Source organism: Aristolochia californica, unplaced genomic scaffold (assembly GCF_029961685.1).
Source record: "Aristolochia californica isolate CCGP_79_NKW_82.1479 unplaced genomic scaffold, dmAriCali1.0.hap1 SCAF_1, whole genome shotgun sequence".
NCBI lineage: Eukaryota > Viridiplantae > Streptophyta > Magnoliopsida > Piperales > Aristolochiaceae > Aristolochia > Aristolochia californica.
The window spans coordinates 6,289,181-6,306,139 of NW_027181770.1; the positions used below are offsets into that span (position 1 = coordinate 6,289,181).

General features: G+C 37.3%; 2 protein-coding genes across 9 annotated transcripts in view; one reads left to right on the top strand and one right to left on the bottom strand.

Moving 5' to 3' along the window:
* LOC137944054 (probable magnesium transporter NIPA8) overlaps window positions 1-5,295 on the bottom strand; it is a 32,766-nt gene extending 27,471 nt beyond the window's left edge. For 4 of the 7 annotated variants that reach the window (XR_011110781.1, XR_011110780.1, XR_011110782.1 and 1 more), the window contains exons 1-13: window positions 5,125-5,295; window positions 3,708-4,000; window positions 3,001-3,088; window positions 2,810-2,871; window positions 2,008-2,093; window positions 1,799-1,872; window positions 1,452-1,554; window positions 1,190-1,318; window positions 991-1,090; window positions 760-879; window positions 548-638; window positions 290-359; window positions 11-110 (exon numbers count right to left, since the gene is read on the bottom strand). Coding sequence is in view for 1 of the 7 variants with exons in the window: in XM_068789569.1 (XP_068645670.1) it covers window positions 11-110; window positions 290-359; window positions 548-638; window positions 760-879; window positions 991-1,090; window positions 1,190-1,318; window positions 1,452-1,554; window positions 1,799-1,872; window positions 2,008-2,093; window positions 2,810-2,871; window positions 3,001-3,088; window positions 3,708-3,800 (1,116 nt within the window). In the remaining 6 variants the exon portion in view is untranslated. The remainder of the gene's footprint in view (window positions 1-10; window positions 111-289; window positions 360-547; window positions 639-759; window positions 880-990; window positions 1,091-1,189; window positions 1,319-1,451; window positions 1,555-1,798; window positions 1,873-2,007; window positions 2,094-2,809; window positions 2,872-3,000; window positions 3,089-3,707; window positions 4,001-5,124) is intronic. The other 3 variants (XR_011110783.1, XR_011110785.1, XR_011110784.1) reach the window with 3 other exon arrangements.
* A 3,976-nt stretch (window positions 5,296-9,271) lies between these two features.
* On the top strand, window positions 9,272-15,921 carry LOC137957562 (probable protein S-acyltransferase 7). 2 transcript variants are annotated; one of them, XM_068805155.1, is made up of 6 exons: window positions 9,272-9,526; window positions 10,258-10,437; window positions 11,805-11,987; window positions 13,137-13,442; window positions 13,873-14,106; window positions 15,120-15,921. In XM_068805155.1, exons 2-6 carry the CDS (start codon window positions 10,321-10,323, stop codon window positions 15,549-15,551), a joined length of 1,272 nt encoding a protein of 423 aa, XP_068661256.1. In that variant the 5' UTR covers window positions 9,272-9,526; window positions 10,258-10,320; the 3' UTR covers window positions 15,552-15,921. The 2 variants fall into 2 exon arrangements, with proteins under 2 accessions (XP_068661256.1, XP_068661257.1); XM_068805156.1 differs by lacking the exon at window positions 9,272-9,526 and adding an exon at window positions 9,821-9,905.
* The last annotated feature ends 1,038 nt before the right edge of the window (window positions 15,922-16,959 follow it).

Genomic DNA, 16,959 nt, shown 5'->3' on the forward strand with positions numbered 1-16,959 from the left:
CTCAAACAACCTTTGCTTTGCCTGCAATTGCTGACACCCTTATGGCCATTACTTGCATGAATGATGTCAAGTCTTTAATTTCTGTCTCTTCATTTGGGAGTTTGACCAGCCTGGACACACACCAGAAGCCACAAATGAGCATAAGATATTGATATCTTTTCTTTAAATGAAACAATAATATCATTTTCTTATTGAAAATTAATATTGATATCATTTCAAGAGTCAAATTGAGAAACATACAACTTTGCCTAGATTGGAAATCCATTAGATTGGAAAGCATCCAAACTACCTGTTTACATCAGTTGCAATGCTTGTGGGCATAGAAGCAGCTAAAGATGAGGAACCTTTAGCCTCGAGTCCTGAAAGATTTCAATGAAGTAAGCTCCAAAACAGGTCCTCAAGGAGACAGTTCAGAGCATTGTTTAATCATTAACTTGTTCAACAATACTATAAACACTCTGCTTAATTGTTTATTCAAAGAAATTTGAAGAGAGAGAGAGAGAGAGAGAGTAAGTGAAATAATAACATGAAGTAGCAGTTCAAAGACCTTTTGAGTCATCGGGTGCTAGCAAGGAAATGCCAACAAAAACAAATGTCAAGCCCAGTAAGAACATCACTGTTCGTAACATATCAAAGACCTGTTACAGATTACATAATCAATTCCTGTAAACAGTATACTCATATACAGAGAAGAAGATTTTCAAAAAGTAAGAGACAAGAAATACAATGAAGAAGCTAATAGTATGCAACACAAAGGACCTGATATTCTTGGAAGTAAATAAATCCTGTAGAAATAGAGAAGAATGTCCAGGCAATCTGAAACATTGGAACAATAAGAATTGCATCGAACAGTGCCAAGCCTTCATTTAACCTTGCCATCTGAGCGGACACAGCAATAAATTACAATTAGATGGGTAAATGAACTGTTTCATAGTGTTAGATTAAGTGGAAAATCTTGCAAACCATTTGATAATAAAAGTAAAGTATTACCCAAAACCCAGCTGTACTGAGAAATAACAAGAACATGGAATAGGTGAACCAACTATGCAGATGATAGTGGTGAACCATGGTCAGTCTCAACAAATTAGACCTGGGAACAAGAAGGAAAAATCAATGGGTTCACTGAATGGCCAAACCTTGTGTCAAAGACGCTTCAGAAAGTATGAGCACCCCACATCAACCAACTTACAATGATTTTGCAAACAAAACTGAACATGAACCCACAGCTCCAGAAACGGTAGCATAGGAAAGTGGCAACAACAAGTTCCAATATGGCCCAATGTCAAGTCCGGATGCAATAAAGGCAAGCTCTCCTCTCCTGCATTTCAGATCCAACAGTCAAAAGGGTAACTGAAGAATCAGAAGAAAGTACATGCAAAATAATTAATAGAAAATGTAATCATTAACTACACTCACTCTCATTTAAATTACTTTTAGCCTAAAACTCTTACCTGTAAATATAGTGTCCGATTAAAACAACTGACACCAGAATCAAGCAGTAGAAGACAAATACAAGGTTGCTGTACTTCTCAGCCAACTGTTCTGGTGTAAAAACTGTAGAAACATAATAGCACAAAATTTTAATCTCTGCTAATGTTTCCTTTGGAAAATGTGAAGCATAATTAATTTATTCTTTTTTTCTCAGAGCAACTTATTCTCTCTGCTCACTACTTCGACAATTCATATAATGAAAAATGATAAGTAAATCAGCAGCCAAGGGCATTAAATCCAGCAACAATGCAGATTTTCCCCTTAAAAGAACATATATATAATTGGCTGGCAAGTTGAAGCCTTATACCAGGTGATTGATGGTTTCCAAAAGCAACAAGGAATATATTTCCAAAGACAATGAAGGCAGTTGCCAGCAGCACCCTGTTTACACAAGTATGATAAAATACCAATCACAATTGATGTTAGATAGACTGCATACCTCACAAATAAGCCAACTGACACTGTGCTCAAACTAAAAATAAAAACGAGAAATGGTATGAATCCAAAACACCATACTTGCTGGTCACTGTTTTATTCAAGACAAAGTATGTGAATGCAATATTTGACACGAACTGTACAGATCCCAGGGCAGCAAGAAGAGACTGCAGAGTAAAGCCCAGATTTTGTTATACAAATGCATCAGAGACTTGATAAAGAAGAAAAGACAGTTTCAATCTAATAAACTGCTTTCTTTCATATTTTCGAGCTATGATTCAACTTTTCATTTTTGGATGTTGTTTATACAAAAACCACAGACCATAGCCTGAACACCTCATACCAGAAACCCCTCCTCCACAAACCCCCCCCCCCCCCCCCCACCATGTGGCCATTGAGCTAAGGCCCAATTCACCATCTTGGATTCACTATATGTCCTGAAGATTATGAAATTCTGGTTTGCCTACCAGCTGAAAACCACGTTTCTACTAAATAAAATCAGAGATGTATAAAGACCTGAAATAATAAAGTGAACCATGAAACACAAAACGATGAAAACAAAATGCTCGATGCAGTACTAATGTAAATGTTCAAAACATGACTGGATTCAGTCAGTGTCTAATCACAGCATCTAGTCCATCCAAGTATTTCACCAGATCAGGCCTCCACTAAGTCATTTCACTAGCAAACCTGACCAGGCATGACGCTACCCAACTTTATGGCCAGCTTAAACCATGCAAAGCTACACAAACTTATTTTAGTTTTTATTACGCACACTTCTCTTTAACCAGAAGAAGCATTATCTTCATAAATAACCATGAGACCATGTTTTCTGACATTATTGATTGCACCTTAATGCCTTGTTAACTTATTTGAAACTCACCTGAGCAGCATAACCAAATGATATGAAATTAAGGCAGTTTCCCAAAGCAAAGAAGAGAATACCTGAACATTAAAAAGCTATTAAAACAGAAATGCAATTACATTTAGGATTATATGTGTAATTGCATTAACACTGGTGCAAGATAAAGAAAACACTTTGAAACCTTCAAAACTAAAAACACAAACCATTACCAATTCTCCAGGTCTGAAAATGTATAATTGGCTTCAACACTAGCTTCTTGTTGCTCCCATCACTATCAAGCATGGCAAGCCTCTCTCTCTGCAATCAGAACAACTAAAAACCTTAGGAAGAATATAACCACTTGTTTGTACAAGTAGTCCAACAATGAATATATTCGTTACTTACAACTAGTTCATTTTGGTCGTTTAGATGTACTTAGACTGACTACATCTTCTAAACAAAGGGACTTGAATTAAATTCTCTTATTATATTCAAACTGCATATCATTTTAATTTTACTCAAAAAAATTCCATAGTTTAGTATTTTTTTAATGCAGCTGGTAAAATAACACTCTAAGCTTTAACTTAAATAAAAATAAAGGCAAGGCTTTCTCCTTCAGGTGTTAAGACAAACTTAACTGGATTTACAAACTACAACTTTCAGATCGTCAGCCAAAACCCATTTACAGCAGGCCCAATAGATGAATGCTAAGGTGAGGGTGTACGATAGTATGAAATGCTCTAGGTATACACCCAAAATGTTTTTAAGTTTGTATGTTGTTACAGAAGTTCCTGTTATGGTAGATTTCAAAGAGCAATAGGAATTAGATGGTAACACTTTTGAGCAACTAAAGACCATGATCATGAAGTAAAAATTTATTGAAAATAGAAGGGAGAAAGTTAAAATTTTCAAACAGATGATCCAAAACTCATCTCACCTCATTGTGACCCAACTTTAGAAGGTTTGTTCCAAAATTTATTGCAATACTACCGCAAAGGTTGATGAATGCACCAACGATCCACTCCCCCATGGATCACAATGCTAAACAGAAGCTATGTAAAATTGGAAAGTGGTCTGATCATTGTTAGATAGTTGATCAATGTATGACAATTCAATGGAATATTGATGAAGTCAAATTGTTTCCTACAGTCCATCACAAAACTCTGGAATGCAATCTTTCCATGTGGGTTCAGTATCTATAGGATTTTATAGTGATGACACTTCAAATGCCTGCACACATTACCAAGTATGACCACACATATATGACATTAGACAACAATAAATACTAGGATCTGAAGAAACATCAAAATGAAATATCAAAGAGCAATAAAGAAAGAACTAGTGCATAGCCACGATAGCCACATAAGAGGATCCAATTCCTCTGGTACAAATAAAAACTCAATCTTTTTCCATCTTTGACAACAGAAACAACAAAAATGAGAAGGGAAAAAAATGAAACTAATTGAACTTACTCATGAGATCCCCAGATATGCTTGATTAACACGAATTCTGCGCATTTAAGTAGAAAATCTAGAACCATCAAAGTTCAAAGATCCTCCCTGGATAAGAGGTCTCCAGATAAAAATTTGATCATATACTATCTTTAGATGATATAGTTCACTTTGAGCCATCCATAAACAAGCCTAGTCCAATCAGTCCAGCGTTTCTATAAACTTCGGAATGCCTAGTTCAACAAGTTAACGAATATGTGGGATTGCAACACCAGAATTCTTTGAGAGACAACCATATTAGAAGTTGTATAAATATCTGAGGCACTGAAATAATTTTTTTTTTTACTGATTCAAACTTACAATGATTTCACATATTTCCTTAGCCATCACAATCCAAAATAATATAGGTTTTTGGGCTTTAGAAACGAACTCCACTGTATTTGCTTATATATTCAGTAAGTTTCTAAAACTTTCCTCCCAGAGATCGAAGAATCAGAGTGGTATATGGAGTCCGCAGCAAAGGAGGAAAAATGGAACTTCAAAGAGATATTGCACTTGCTCTTAACACCGAAATCCACTTATTTTAAGTTTCAGCACGAGAACAAGGCTCCTAATCGTTGAAGCATCCACGAAGAAATCAATGGAGGTCCAGGTCAAACAAACTATAATCAATAGCAATAAGGAAACCTCTAAAGCCCTGTAGCTTCGATACAACTACACTGCACATCAAATAAGAACACAAATTCCAGATCTCCTTTCTAGCAGCATTCTGTCCAAACTCGTATCAAACATCGAGCAAACCAACGAAAAAGACGTTCAACACGACGAATCCGATCCAAACACGAAACAGCACGAAATCTGCCGCTCTGGAATTGAACGAAAGATGGATCCCGACGACCTTACCTTAAAGAAGAACTTGTGTACAACTGTGAGAAGGTACCGGAGCTGCGACTTGAAGAAATGTATCTTGGAAATGGTAGCACAGAATGAGAAAACTGTATCCCTATATCCCTGTTTCCTTGTTTTTCCGGACGGAAGAGAAGAAAAGAAATGGCGTATGTTCGAAGAAGGTAAAATTGCATAGCGGAGGCGTGATGGACATACAGACCGCTTCTCCCGCCGTACTTAACCGTCAAATGAGCACTTCCTACTTATCATAAGACGCGCGTGAGAAGCTTCATGTAATAATTTCCAGTCATCTGGAGATTCTGGACCGTTAATCTCAGGAGACGTCGCCGAGTGATTATTTGTTGAAAATGCTGACTCATCTGATTTCTAATTTTCCTGATCATTGACTAGAATTTAGAAGTTAGAATTCTGTCTTGCAATTGACCCTTCTGCCCAAGGAAATGGGAGAAATGAGCATATTAGTCGTCTGCTTCTCTTCTCGGAGCCGAACTTGCTTTGACAGGTTTTACCTGACACACTTTTTATTTCGACCGACCCAAAAAGACGAACCAGAAAGATAAGAAAAGCCCTTCTGAATTTTTCCCTGTCAGAAGTAAAGGTGGCCAATCGGTTGTAATAATTTATCGGCCCCCGCGTTAAAATCTGCCCAAATTTAAACTCTCATGACTTAAACATGGATTTCGACATTTTTTTTCCAGGTCGGTTCCGGGTCAGAACCGGTGAACCGCATTACATTTAAAGAATCAGGTTCTTTGGATCCAACTCGGGTTGGTTTATGGCTCTTCCCCCGAGTCTTGAACGGAATCGGACTCATTTTTTCAAAAACTAAATGTTTAAAATATTATTTAACGAAATTCAATTTTTAATATATTATTTATTACATTATATAAATAATTTAATGCAATTATAATAGATGATTTTCTATGCATAATTTAATTTAGAAGCGCATCTTTTATTTTGTATTGTCTTTATTGTTATTCGTAGTATTTCGTGTTTAATAATGTTTGCAAATATATGAAGTCAATGAAAAGTAACTATTAATGTTTTAGTACAATTTAAATGTTTTTGTTTTTCTTGATTAATATGGTTGATAAAGATGATTCACTTTTTCTTCCACAAAGTTTGGTTTTGTGATTGGGGATTGGAACCCAACTCATCATCACCTAATCCCGAATTAGAGTTGGGTCAATTGCTGAGTCGACCCGATCTTTCTACCGAGTGAGTCCACAAAAAATAAATAATTTTCAAGACAACTCCGAGTAGAGTCAACTCACCCAAGTCCGATCAATGAGGTTCACATTAAATGGGTCAATAACTCATTCATTTTTTTATAAATAATATAAAAATAGTCACATAGATTGTCGATTAATAAGTAAATAGGCCATTCAAGGAAGATATCTAATAGTTAATTACTAGTCATCTAAATAAAGAAAGTAATTAATTATTAAGTTTAACTCATGTATAATTTACTAGCTCCACATGTCGAAAATTCATTTGCACCATGCAATACACCAGTTGTATTTTTAACGGTTAAACACATTAGTAAATAATAACAAATTTATTAATTTTAAAATATTTAAATTGCATTAGGACACTAATGACACACATTAATCTCCATTAAAGGATTGTAAAAAACATCCTAAATCTTAAAACCATTAACAAAAAAGGAGTGAAGGCTAGTTTTTCTATCGGGTCATAGGCCGGTTTCCCCTGGAACCGGTTAATAAAAACCAGAGTCGGCCGAGTTACGGCACAGCTGAATGTAAACAAGGTATAATAACATATTATTGTTCGTCCCCTAAAGTCGTGGAGTGAGTTGCGAAATCAGAATCCTGGGAAAACTACACGAGAGGCAGTTATTGGTTGCTGGAGTGGCATTATCGCTCTAGTCTCGCCGAGTCGCTGTCGCGCCAACTTTCCTGATGCCGCTCCCCCAGCACAGAAGCGTGAACGGATGCTTGTACTGGTGGCGGTGGAAGTACAAATCCACCTTTATTTTGTACAATTTCATTTATTAAATCGTTACTTACAGGATATAATATTTAAGTATTTTAAAAGAGGAAGTGTATTTACAAATAATTCACTACTGTTATCAAACCCATTGATTGAACCGCGATCTTTCAATGCTATACATCCCCAATGTTGCTAGGCAAATTTTCTTAGAGTTGGTGCCGTAATTTCAATAGGTCCCAGAATTGTTTATCAATTGTGAATACCAATGAGAAGCCGACATGTTGATGCCCCTTTGATGTGGCATGATGGCTCCTTTTCCCCTATCTAGACCGGTACTCTGGGTTTCTGTCTCCTCCTATTTCCCCTTCTTGTTTTCCTTCTTAAAAAAAAAAAAAAAAACATCTTCTCTCTCGTCCCACCATTGCATGAATGTGAGCAAGGAATAGGTCAAGGTGGGCAAAAAGCTTCTAATGACACTCGAAATCTATGAAAACCCCTTTTTTTTTAATCAAGATACTTGGTCGTGGTGGCCGACTCTATCTGCTCTGGTTTTTAGTTCATCCCCTTATTCTGCTTCATCCGTAGTTTATGTTTTCTTCCTTCTTCCTTTATTCTGCCCCTCTGGTAGAATATGTTTGCAGCCCCAAGCATCTGATGATCTGCTTAACTGAAACATTAAGAGAGATCGAGAACTTGCCTGCAAAGTTACTGATCATTGGAGAAGCTGTGATACATCAATCAGCCTCGGATGAAATTCAGGTTCTCAGACAGGTTCTCGCAAGTCCAAGTGCACAAGATCATTTCCTGGTTCCTCACCTTTAGGCCAATCAATCAACCTTATTTCCGCTACAGATCGATGCTTACAGGGAACACATATTTCTTTCACGATGACCGATCATCATCATCCCCCTCCGCGAAATGGACGACTCAGTTTATCGTACAACTACCATCGACGCAAAAGAACAAAGACTACAATTTGTGCCAGAGATTCGGAACTATGGTCGCGTGCCGTAACCGAGGGCCGACGCCGGCGTAATAGCTGTTGGTGAAAGGGACCTGTACGTGAAGACACGACTCTGGCTTCATTGACCAGTCAATGATCGTTATCCGGCAATCTTCTCAAAAGTAAAAATTTGTTGAGAAGTGTGCGTTTTCTTTTCCAGGTGGGGACGCCGTCCCTCCTCGGATCTTGTCTCCTTCCTCCTCTCTCCCCATCTTTTGGAGAATCCACTCAGGAACTATCATCGCTATTGTCTCCCGCTCTCACAACTCAGTTCTCACTTCTCACCAACGAATTCATTTTGTTGAAAACCATGGTGCCACGAGAGTGATTGGATCCAATTAAACTTAGCTTAATTAACTCATTTTTGTTCGCAAAGCCAAAACAACTCAGAGATCACGATGTCTCCTGGTTGCATTAGAGACTTGGAGCTGAATCTGCTGCTTTAAGCATGCGGGGCCAATGGAATAAACAGTCTATAAGGCAAAAATGCTTACAGAGAATTTCGTGCGACCAGACGGGGCCGCCTGCAGATTTAAGTGGTCGAAAAGATTCCAGACAAGCCAAAACACCGCTGTCGCTGTCCGCCATTGACACTTTCTTTTCTTTTTCCTTCTTTGATTTATTCTCTTTTTCTTTCACAACTCGACCATCCATCATTTCTCACAAAACGCCATCCGCTTTTCTTCGAGTACCAAACAGCTCCTCTTCCACCTCCTCTTAAGTATTCTTTGCTTAAGTTAATAACCAGAGTACAGCTCTTCGTTCACATTCACAGCCATTGATGCGAAGGAAAGAGAGGTTTCTTGGTGGAAAGATGACTGTTTATATTAATCAATGTCTCGTGTCTCGTTAATGTATGACATGTAGACGACATTCATGATTTGAGCCATTTGTGATTTGTGTATTAAATAAATTAAACTTCTTCACCCGTTATTAGCCTCCTTTCTTTCCTATTTCTACGATTTTTTCTTCTCCAGTGTTTACTATGTTCTGCTGTTTCGTGATCACGACCCTATTTCAGTGGTACCGTTCACTTTTTTTTTAATTATAAAAGGAAGGGTAATTGGGTAATTTTAATTTTAAGGAGATGCTGTTGCGTTAGAGCTGAGAGAGCATGGAGGGAGTTCTCTTTCCAAAGTGTAATTTTGAGTGTTTTTTTTTAAGGAAATTTAAGGAGGGGTGGTGAGTGCGGAGTAGTGAGAATCGGAGGTCCGGTGGAGACCACGGTTTGGCGTCGCCAAGCTTCGTATTCCATTCGTTTCCGGTGAAACCGCTAAAAAATCGCTTGGAGGGGGGGGCGAGGTCTCTGTTGTCTGTAGGCGACACTTTCCCATTCGGAGAAACCGGGTCTGAAGTCGAAGGCGAGCGGACCAGCCGGCCGATCCGTTTCGTGTCGGCGAGGCGATCATGTCCGTTTTCTTTTCCCACGCTTTCCTGCAGGTAATGTTCGTTGTTGCTGATTTGATGCGGAATGTTGATCGAAGTGTATTGTTGTTTTTGTTTCTTTCCCCTCCGGTTGGGTTTTCTTTTACTGATCATGCACCTCTGTCTGCTTTTGTTGCCTTTTTTTTCCGGTTTGGATTTTTACGTGTCATTTTGGATCGTTTTCATTGGAAAAGTGGTCTCATTTTCTTTTAACGATAAAAGTTTTAGTCGTCAGCATTTTAATTTGTGATGTTCACAAAATGAGGTTCTTTTCTCCATGGTCCTCAGCTTTTTATTTTGTTTATCATTGATCATTCTGTGGATTTATCAAAATCGACGTCCTTCCGATTTTGATTCGGGCGATTTTTCTTTCTCTTCTTGCATTGTCGTTAAAGTTCGTACATCTTTTTCTTTTTCTTTTTTTCCTCAAAAATTTTAGATATTGTTTAAGTTTTTGAGCCTTTTTTTTTACCTTATTTTCGTTTTTCACTTGTCCTGTAACTTTTTTTTTTTTAACTAAGAAACAGGCTTTTCTTTGAAACCTTTGCATATTAATGCATTTTGTTTTTATTTATTTTCTTAGAGAGATTTTTACTTGTCCATACCTTCTTGAATCTTGATTGTTCTCTATTTTTTCCATTTCGGTTTGGCGGGCATTAGATTCCCGCCTGTTCATTTTCTGTACTCGAAGAAATCCTGATGCTTTTATTTTCATTTCAAATTCTCATATATGCATCTCCTTGCAGGTCGCTGGGTCTAGATGAAAGGTCCAGGCTGATACCAGGCTTTTCAGAGTTGACTCTCTCGGGATGGAGGGGAAGGTGTATGTAACTCCTCCGCCTCGCCATCTCTCTGATTCAAATAGACGTATCATTGACAGCAATGGGCCACCCAAGCGAGTTTACCAACTCTGGAAAGGAAGCAACGTAGGCATCCTATAGTCTTCTATCAATTCTAACATCTTACACTTTTAATTTTTTTAATTTTTTTTTCTGTCTGTTGAGTTATTGACTTGATTTTGTACTAATGTTTTATTTCCCTAATCCATGTATATGGATTGTCAAGAGCTGTAGATATCGTATTAAACAAAGCATGTTTTGATGGCAGAATACCTTTTTTTTTTTTTTTGGCTTAAGTTTCTTCATACTGTTAAGAGGCCACCTTCTGGCTGGGTTGCGGTATTTTAGTGATTATCCTTTTCAGTGATCTGTTGCTTTTTTTTTTTTTTTAATTACTGATCGCACTTCTATTTTTAGCGCATCCATAATAGTTTGAGCTACGTAATCAGCTGAAATTTTTTGCTAGTGTGGATTTAAAATTCAATTTGGCTGTGTCTGTGTAACGATGATACTACGAACTGAGTCAAAAATTGATCTGAAGTGCTCTTGAACATTAAGCACCCTAAAGAGTTGCATCTTGTAACCTTTCATCTGTTCACATATAGAGTTGGTCCACTATAACAACCGGTCATGTTGTGATATTTGGTTCTTCTTCTCTTCTTCAATTCAAATCTATCATTTTCGAAGCTCAATTGTAGGTTACATGAGGACAGAAAATGCGGACATCCTGTGCCCTGAACTTATTATCTCATCCATAGGGAAGAAATCTCTTTTGGACTCTGAAATGAGGGTTGCTGGATCTTAAGTAATATTCTGCAAGATCTTTCCCTTTAGCTGTTTCTTTTTATGCTCTTTCCTTTGTACTCTTATGTTCCTCTCTCTCATTGGCTTTTTCAAATTTTCAACTATCAATTCAAGTTATTGAACTTCTTCTGAAAAGAATTTAGTTCTTGAATTTGCTGGGGTATATCATGTGTCATAATGTTCCTAAAGGGGGTATAAAATGGATATCACTTTATATTTATGGGAATCTTCAGTTGGTTCTGAGTTCTGATTGTGTGACAGATGAGGATAAAGCAAGGTCAAATAATTTCAGCATTGCCCTGAACTTTCTTGTCCTTGGTACCCTGTGAATGTGATTAATTTCAGTTAGTTCTTGCAGAATTTTGAGAACATTTTACCCAGAAGTTTTTATAAAGATTTAAACATGCCATGTTTGTGTGATTCAAGTTGTTTATGTCTCCCTTTTCCAAAATTTTGTGAGAATTTGGAGCCGACCCTTGTAACTTCTACTATGTATCATACGACCATAATCCCAGTCTGGTTTTTGTCAAACTTCCATACTTTTGCTATGTGTTGCTTCAGGAAGCCTTTTTAGGACTTTTTAAAACAGTGAGCAATGAGACAATATTTATAGGCAATTGACAGCCCATTGTATGGATATTTTTCTGCAGAGGTTCTTTCTTGGGGGCAGATTGATATTTGGTCCAGATGTGAGGTCATTGTTGTTTACAATACTTCTCATTATAGTCCCAGTGATCATGTTTGCAGTGTTTGTTTCTCATAAGCTTGTTGAAGAATTCCAGCAGAATCTGGGGAATCTCATTGTCATTCTTGCAGTGGTGTTTGCATTATATGTAAGTTTCTCTAGCTGCATTTAGTTGCTCTATTTGCAATGCTTGGAATTGTTTTTCTTCTTTCAGTCTGTTGCAAATTTTATGCATGAACAAACTTGCCATTTGGTTGTTCTGTTCAATGAGTTATTCTATGAACTTGGTATAGTATCATGTGGATTATCAGTTGACATGTTCTTCATGTTTGCTGGTGAATTTTTTTTACCATTTTTGTGACTGTACGTGTACTACATCTCTCAGGCTAGTTGGTATGTGTTAGGGGGGATGGGGTGGGGAGGGTGCCTTGGTCTCAACACACAGAACAGATTCATAACAATTAAGTATCGCTATAGGATAATGAAACACAATTTAATTTGTTGTACTAAAACGTGTTGAGCAACACATTACTCAGATTTTTCAATTGGCTAATAGGGCGGAGGCAGGCTTCATAGCCAGTACCTTTGGGTAATGTTAATTTTAAGTAGTAAATCTTGACTACATACTTCATTGGAAAGAGGGATGGCCAAAATGACATGGATTTGACATGGTAAGGCTTACACTGGGTAACCAAAATTAACCTTCCTGGTAGAAACAAAGGTTGTTCTGTAATGATTTGAAGTACACTTCAAAATCCTTCGATTCCATCTTTATTCTCCGAGCTTCATGTTCCTCACGAATTGAACTCTTTAGTAGTTTGATTAAAGAGCTTTGATTGTGTTACGAACCTTCTCAAGTCTTCAATGGAGAGAAAATTGTGCTCAACAATTGAAATAAAGGTTTTTCAAAGCAAAAAGAAGAAGATAAGCAAACTAGTGCTTGTGCTTGGGGTTTTTGAGAAGACGCTCGTCCAATTATTGAACACTATCTTCCCTTCCCATTGAAGGCCTAAGAAGGTCTATAACAAATTGAAAAGAAAAATTTGACACTCTTTCTGTCTTAGTGGATAGATACAATTGTTCCCATTCAATGTGGAAAATCTGTTGCAAGTATTAAAAAACATCATAAAGAATGATTTCAAACTCTGAAAAGTGGCTGAAAGTCTGCCTAATGAAAAGCTAGATAACTTGTGACATTGAAAATATTCAATTGAATTTCTCCATGTTGATAAGTTCTTTTCCAGGTCTCTTTCTGCTCTGCCTTCAATTATTTCAACTGACTTCTCGACCTATGCAGATTCTCTGCCTTCTTCTACTCGCTTCTGGGAGGGATCCAGGCATTATTCCTCGCAGAGCACATCCTCCTGAACCTGAAGATGACGGGGAAGGTAGTTTGTCAGCAGATTGGGTAGGAACTCAAGGTGTTGCCCCAGCTTTACCCCCTACAAAGGATGTACTTGTAAATGGAATTGTAGTCAAAGTGAAGTACTGCCACACCTGCATGCTGTATAGGCCTCCTCGATGTTCTCATTGTTCTATCTGCAATAACTGTGTTGAGCGCTTTGATCATCACTGTCCCTGGGTGGGCCAATGTATTGGGAAGGTATTCTGTAGGTGTATTCTTTCATCATTAATTTTAGTCTGAACATAATGCAGCATTTACTTTCTTATGAATATCTAGAACATGTTAGATTAGGTTTTTAGCTTCAAGAAGCTATGTAGCTGGCCCTCCTATTTTGTTGTGGATGTTTTGGCTGTCTTAATATAGTTTATACTCAAGGCATCTCAAATTGCTAAACTTTTCTGTAATCAAAGAGTGTCAGAGTCTATATTTCTAAGTGAGAATAATTGTTTCACCAATCAGGTAAAGAATCTTGAGTTTATTGACTGAAATGATTAAGTTCCACTATGCAATTCATGTGAAATCTACTTCATTTTCTATTTCTGCCTGGCTTGGCTTTCACTGTAGTTCAATCATTTTCTTTTCTTATTTGTATTGGAACCATGTCTCAGTATTGTTTTTTACTCTGCAGAGGAACTACAGATTCTTTTTCATGTTTGTGTCCTCAACAACTCTCCTGTGCTTGTATGTGTTTGCGTTTTGCTGGGTCAACGTCAAATACATAATGGGCATGCATGATTGCAACCTTTGGAAGGCTTTCCTAAAAGTACCTCTTTCTGGCATTCTCATAATATACACGTTTGTTGCAGCTTGGTTTGTTGGAGGTCTCACTGCATTCCACCTCTATTTAATATGTACCAACCAGGTAGTTCTGAATATCCTCAATTACATCTTTTAGATTTATATATATCCATTTTATACCCCTGGTGAAGCCTGTCTGAGTTATGTGTTCTTTCAAATTGAAAGTCGCATATAGGGCCTGAGGCACGAATAGCATGCAAGGTGGAAGTGCACAGTTCAGACCACTGAACTAAAGGAGCGCCTAAGGACAAGCGATTCCCAATACTTTCTCTCTATCTTCATAATCCTGGCTGCACCACTTCTAATGATTGAAAGATAATTATTAAAATTTATGCCCTCTACCTCATGTTTAGACAGATAGGTCATTTGGCAAGGTTGTCTGATAGGCAAGAATTCTTGTGGCATGTTCATTGACAATGGACTCGTTCTGTGGGTTCACTTGTGTTATATACTAAGATGTATTGGTAGGATAATTGACTGGAGCTGGAATTGTGTGGATTCTTGCAATTTGGACTGTTATTATTACGATGAATCTTAAGGTTGGCTTGACTTAGGTGCACTTAGGCTTGAGTAGGTTATGTCATGAAGTGATAGTACAACCTCATCCCATATTCTAAAACAACCAAATGAGACCCCAGTGAGTCAATTCACTTTCACTATCCCTAAATCTTCTAAAGCTAATCAATTGAAGTCTTCATGACAGTTGAATTGGTTTCGATTGCTTCAGGTCTGTCAAGCAAGTTGGTGAGGTAGGATGATCGGTTACCCAACTTATTAGTGTGTGATGTTCTTTAAAAATGTAGCATTTATAATAAATTTAATCAAGATCCTACCATTTTGACTCAAAGTTGCAGATTGTTACTGTTTTTTCAGTCCGTTCTGTATGTCATGTTTGTGTAGGTTAATCTTTTTTATTTCCTTTTTTATAGAAGGGTTAATCTATATTTTGACAAAGTGGGTTAGTCTATATCAAAAACTCTTTTTCTTTACACAGTTTCTGATTGCCTGATCTTGATTTAACCATGCTGCTTGCAACTGGTTTCCCATGTTGCTGATATATGTTCATTTTCCATGCAGACAACATATGAGAATTTTCGTTATAGGTATGATGGGAAAATGAATCCTTACAACCGTGGTTTGGCTCAGAATATCAGGGAGGTCTTTTTTTCTACGATCCCACCATCTAAGAACAATTTCCGAGCTAGGGTGAAAGAGGATTCTTCAGCCTTTACTCCTTCCCACTCCTTGGGACGGGCCTTGAGCCCAGAGATGGCTAAAAGGAGCTTTGACCTAGAAATGGGTGCAAAAAGACAGGCTGTTGCAGCAGAAGAGTTTGAAGAGATACAGAACCAGATGGGCTTGGAAAGGTGTGGAACCCAACCGAGACGTGAAGATTGGGGTCACAAAGGAAACTGGGGGGAGATCACACCAGAAATACAAGCTTTGGCAGTCGAATTTGGAATGGATAATGGAAATAAGGATAGAGAAAAGCTTCATGGAAACCATTGAACGCAGTGCTGGAAGTGTTGTTTAATTCCTACAAATTGTAAGCCCTGATTACTGATAAAGCAAACGTAGAACTCATTAAAGAGCAGATGAAGAAGATGATTGGATCAGCACACAACTCTTTTGTTTAGAGAAGGGATTTGTGTAAAGTAATTCTCTGTGCTGTAAGTGGAACTGTACATTATTCGGACTGCAGGAACAGTGTGGGGAATGGGTGATGTGTTTGTGTCCATGTGGGGTATCAGTGTCCTTGGTAGTTTAGAGCCCAGCTTTGTTGTTTATAATGGAAAAATGTTGTGTTTGATGAGAGATTTTTGAAGGGCGGACTTAATGGTTGGAGTTCCATTTTATTTATTTATTATTTATTTATAGATTTGCTTATCTTTTATTGAACAAGATTAATATTCGTTCGGATTGGCTATTTTTAGTTCGACGCTGCAAACGTTGCCCTGTTTAAGTGGAGACGAGATCAGAAATTAAGCGTGCACTTGAACGGATTCGTCTAAAAACCAAATTCACAATTGCTAGTTCTACAATTGAATTATATTGAGTAGATTGGTCTCTGGCTTAATGGCTGGATTTATAGTGTGAGCCGAAATGGTTGGAGTCTCACACTTTATAAGCATTCAAATTTTTAAAAAAAAAGTCATGAAGAATTTTAGAGAGTTATTTCGAATAATACGTGGGCGGCACTGCAAGAGGGTGATGAAAGAGAGGTTGAGGTTCGTTCAAAAAAACCAAAAAAGGCATATGCCTATGAATACAGTCGTGTTATTGAATACGCTCTCGCTCCCAATAAAAAAGCTTTATGTTTTCAGCAAAGAGACTATAATCCCACAATAACGAGGTTTTATCTTTCAGCAAATCTAGTCCCAGGCGAACTAGGGGTGGTTTTATCCTGCCCGGCGACAAGTTGTGATTTCGATGAACACATGGAGCATCATGATCTCCCCCGCGGACTTCACTTCTGAGCATCGACTTGGGTGAGGCTTCTCATCCGTAAACACTTTTTTTACTCAAGTAAAGAGCGGATTCTTCAATAATTTTGTTAAGAGATAAATTAAATTAATTTTAAAATAAAATTAAAATAAAATTATGTAATAATTTAAGAAAATAATGACAAATCAATCTCATGATTTCCTAAAATCATGAAAAAATCTTGATTATTTTTATTTTTTAAATTAACAATTTTGAATAATTAATTAAGTATCAAATAATCCTTCATTAACCTATAAATATACTTGTATTAATTGTAAAATTCATTCTAATTTAATAAAATTTCCCCCTCTCTCTTTCTGTCCATGGATTAAGTTCCTATGGTTGATCCACATAAAATTGGTTTGTGTTTTTTGTTCATTTCATCTTCTATTTCATTTTCGCATAACGTTCAGTGTCAACTAGATAAGTGCTG